At 44.4% G+C, this 4119-nt stretch overlaps 1 protein-coding gene across 1 annotated transcript in view; it reads left to right on the top strand.

Moving 5' to 3' along the window:
* Positions 1 to 226: 226 nt before the first annotated feature.
* Positions 227 to 4119, top strand: part of LOC102214423 (scavenger receptor cysteine-rich type 1 protein M130-like) — a 13816-nt gene continuing 9923 nt past the window's right edge. The window contains exons 1-3 of the mRNA XM_013911968.1: positions 227 to 273; positions 2832 to 2861; positions 2957 to 3244. Coding sequence (XP_013767422.1) covers positions 234 to 273; positions 2832 to 2861; positions 2957 to 3244 — 358 coding nt within the window. The 5' untranslated portion in view covers positions 227 to 233. The remainder of the gene's footprint in view (positions 274 to 2831; positions 2862 to 2956; positions 3245 to 4119) is intronic.

Below are 4119 nucleotides of genomic sequence, written 5' to 3'. Positions count from 1 at the left end.
GTGTAAAAACAAAGGTTTTCGTGCTAAATCTAAAAACCAAACGCTTGCAATGGAAAACGACTAAAAGCTGAAAACAAATCTGCTCTTTTTGGCCTCCCTGCACAATGACAACCATATTAATCCACAATTCTCTAACATAGAGAGAGAGGAGTGAAGCTCCCCCTCTTCCTGTTGCAGATATACGGCGAGCACGGCACATGTGACGATCAGATCAGAGACACGTTGGCCTGGACATGGATCACTTGTTGCTGCTGCTGCTGCTGTGGAGCTCAGGTAGGACTCGGCTTTAACAACACGAGTTGCAGTAAATATTTAGATTTACTGATTAAAGCTTCCTCTTTAATGCTTTGAGAAAAATGTGAATGCATATGTTAACGTCCAAGTTTAGAGGTAGTTGTTATCCTGAGTTATTCTGGACAACCCACATAAAGAAGATGCACAGTGCTGCGTGGGTTCCCTCCCTTCCTCCCACAGTCCACAGACATGCAGTTAGTGGGGTTAGGTTAATGGGTGATTCTAAATTGCCCATCGGTGTGAATGTGAGTGCGAACAGTTGTCTGTCTCTCTGTGTTAGCCCTGCGCCAGGCTGGTGACCTGTCCAGGATGTACCCCGCCTCTTGCCCTATGGTAGCTGGGATAGGCTCCACCCCCGCATTGACCCTGAACTGGATAAATGACAGAGTATGGATGGATGGAAGATGTTCAGTTAAATCTGTTAAAAGATGGGCTGTGAGCTTTATTTAGAGCGTAAATGAAAATCACATCGAAGGAAAGAAAAAGAGAAAACTCTCAAGTTTAAAACAGTCAACACATCATCAACTTTTAATTCTTCAAGATCGAAACCACACAGTAGTTTGAAATCCTGCACCCACTCTGACAGGATACTCCCACTCAAATAAAAGACCAGTGTTTACGTCACTGAACTCAAGTCTCTCCAGTCTACGTGCTGCCTCACTATTCAACAAAAACACGAAGTGAAAACACAAATGCTAAGATGAACGGAGCGGACACAGAAAAGATTCAAGTTCATTTATACAGCTCTAAATCACAACAACAGTCGCCTCAAGGCGCTTCATATTGTAAGGTCGACCCTACAATAACACACACAGAGAGAAACCCAGCAATCATATGACCCCCTATGAGCAGCACTTTGGCGACAGTGGGAAGGAAAAACTCCCTTTTAACAGGAAGAAACCTCCAGCAGAACCAGGCTCAGGGAGGGGCGGGGCCATCTGCTGTGATTGGTTGGGGTGAGAGAAGGAAGAAAGGATAAAGACATGCTGTGGAAGAGAGACAGAGGTTAATAACAGATATGATTCAATGCAGAGAGCGTAACAACCCTTTTGGGTTATAGCACCACTAGGGGGGGTTGCCCTACTATTGTAGTAGTTGTTGGAGTCTCCTAGTGGGTGTGGTGTTGTTAGCGGCAGCCATTCCATGCTGCTCATGTTCCAGTCTCCGAGGAAACACCTTACTGTTGTAACGGCCTGGCGCCGGCGACTACCGAACCCCGCACATGTATGTACGGACAGAGTAGAGCCGTGGAGACCTGGCTTGTATGGTCTTATGTTGCTGATAATGAATAAAGGTCTGTTGTTTGATTTAACCGACTGGCTTCGGGTTATTCAGCTAACCCCCACACCACACGCTTGCTGGACCTGCTAGTCGCTCCTTCCTCGCCAGACTGCTGTTACAAGAGGTCTGTTAACACATAGTGAGTGAGAAAGGTGACTGGAAAGGAAAAACTCAATGCATCATGGGAATCCCCGGCAGCCTATGTCTATTGCAGCATAACTAAGGGAGGATTCAGGGTCACCTGGTCCAGCCCTAACTATATGCTTTAGCAAAAAGGAAAGTTTGAAGCCTAATCTTGAAAGTAGAGATAGTGTCTGTCTCCTGAATCCAAACTGGAAGCTGGTTCCACAGAAGAGGGGCCTGAAAACTGAAGGCTCTGCCTCCCATTCTACTTTTAAATACTCTAGGAACAACAAGTAGGCCTGCAGAGCGAGAGCGAAGTGCTCTAATAGGGTGATATGGTACTACAAGGTCATTGAGATAAGATGGGGCCTGATTATTTAAGTATGTGAGGAGCACCAAACTAAATGTAAGAAAAAACTCGAGGTGTGAGACACTTCCTTTCTGTGCTGTGGGCGTGTTTACCTTGTGTGGTTAGCTTGTGCATCACTGCCAAAGATGTGTTTCTGTGAGTGAGAATGTGCCGGAGGTTTCAGCGAGAGCTGCAGACTGTGTCTACATCACGCTCTCGTTGATTACGTGAGATGATTTATGAGTCCTTTTTTGTCTAATGGTTAAAATTTTATTTGTGAAGAAGTTTCCACATTTTTCTTATATAGTTCATAGACATGGGTGGCTGGAATGTATAACAAGTATAATAAAAACATAACTTTAAAGGCACAGCATTTGTTAGACCCTCCCTCCCCTTGCATAGAAGCTGGATCCTTCTCCCTGGCAGCTACTCGGTGCTTGCTCGGATGTTTGGGGGGTTTTTGCTGTAAAAAGAAGTTTTCTTCCCACGCAGGGAACAGCGGACGCTAATGTTTGTGTCACTTTTACAGGGTCAAACTCAAAGTAATGTGAGTACTTCCAAGCTTTAAACGCTGCACAGCCGTACTCTCTCCATCGCTCCATATTATCCATTGTTGATCATGGTTTAGTAACGCAGTAACGCAGCGTGCTTATGCGAAAGTAACAGTAATCTAATTACTTGTTTGCAATAGTAATCCCTTACATTGCTCGTTACTTCATAAAAGTAATCGGATTACAGTAACGCGTTACTTTTATCAATGGCTCTTCTCTGATTTTCTCCTCAGGAATCAGTGAGAGAAATCAGAGTTCAGCAGGTAAACGGAGTCAAAGAGAAATAAATAATCACAAACGCAGAATCAGCAGCAACGTTTGACCTTCTTCTTTACTGATGACTCTGCTTCCTGTTCAGAGCCTGATGAAGTCAGGTTGGTGGGAAAAGCCAGTCACTGTGGAGGTACACTGGAGATGAAGCACGTGAGAGAATGGAGACCAGTAGACTTCTATAACTGGACCCTGAAGAAAGCAGCTGTGGTCTGTGAACATCTGGACTGTGGCTCTGCTGTTTCTGTACAAGAGAGAAAGTCCCCACGGAGACTCGTATGGTCGATCAGACCTGACTGCTTTCAGTCCGGATCTAAGTTGGGGGACTGTTTACGACTGTTACCCTCTACCACCATCCTCAATCTCACCTGTTTAGGTAAGTGCAGCGACTTTGTCCAGCAGGACTTCAGGAGTTCTCTGGACCAATCACCAACCAGCATGTCGGTGCTCCCTCTTCAGCTTGATGGGTTTCTGAGCTGCTGGTTTCCAGTTTTTACTGTTTGACTTGGTCTTTTTAGCTTGTTCTTTTTTTCATTTTTCACAGCCAGGTGAAATCTTTTGAAACAATGACAGGATGTGCAACATTGACACCACTTTTCTTAATAAACTTCTTGTTTTTTTGGTCGCAGATCTTTCAAAACACAGAAAATACCCAATTAAATAACACAAAACCCATTCATTCACACATCAGGCCGACTCGCCACATGTAACACAAAGTTATTTAAGGGCTAGTTTTACTGCAGTGGGTGAATTTAACTGACTGATGCGCAGAAGGAAAAGTGCTATGGAGCCCAGATGGTGTGAATGATGAGACCAGACACAGCAAAGTTTCGTTAAAGAAAACCAAAAATATATTGAATGAATGGGGGAAAGGGGTTGTTCCCTCTCTCTCTCTGTCTGCTCTTCACTGTCTAAGTAAAAGGCCAAAAAGAATTTGAAAAAGTGTCCATGCAAGATCACTGTAGGAGTTTATTAAACTTAAACTTCTTCGTAGCTCCATGTTTATGTCAGTGAATCGGTATCATTCTAAATCAGCCTCAACCTGTAACGTCCAGACTGCCACAATCCTGTTTCTGTATAGAAACCTGTTTATCTTGAGCTCAAGAGGAGAAAGAGCTGTGTAGTGTATGAGAGGAGGCCAGAGAAACATGGTCACATGGCCTCTTTCCCCTGGGTACTCAGCCTTGCTCCTTTCGATAGCTTTGGAACATTTTCTATCCATCCATCCATCTTCATCCGCTTTGTCCGGGG

The sequence above is a fragment of the Pundamilia nyererei genome, unplaced genomic scaffold (genome assembly GCF_000239375.1).
Source record: "Pundamilia nyererei isolate P.nyererei 1_Seehausen unplaced genomic scaffold, PunNye1.0 scaffold00076, whole genome shotgun sequence".
Classification (NCBI taxonomy): domain Eukaryota; kingdom Metazoa; phylum Chordata; class Actinopteri; order Cichliformes; family Cichlidae; genus Pundamilia; species Pundamilia nyererei.
Note: the sequence above shows the minus strand (reverse complement) of the source record. Positions and strands in the feature narration are given on the sequence as shown.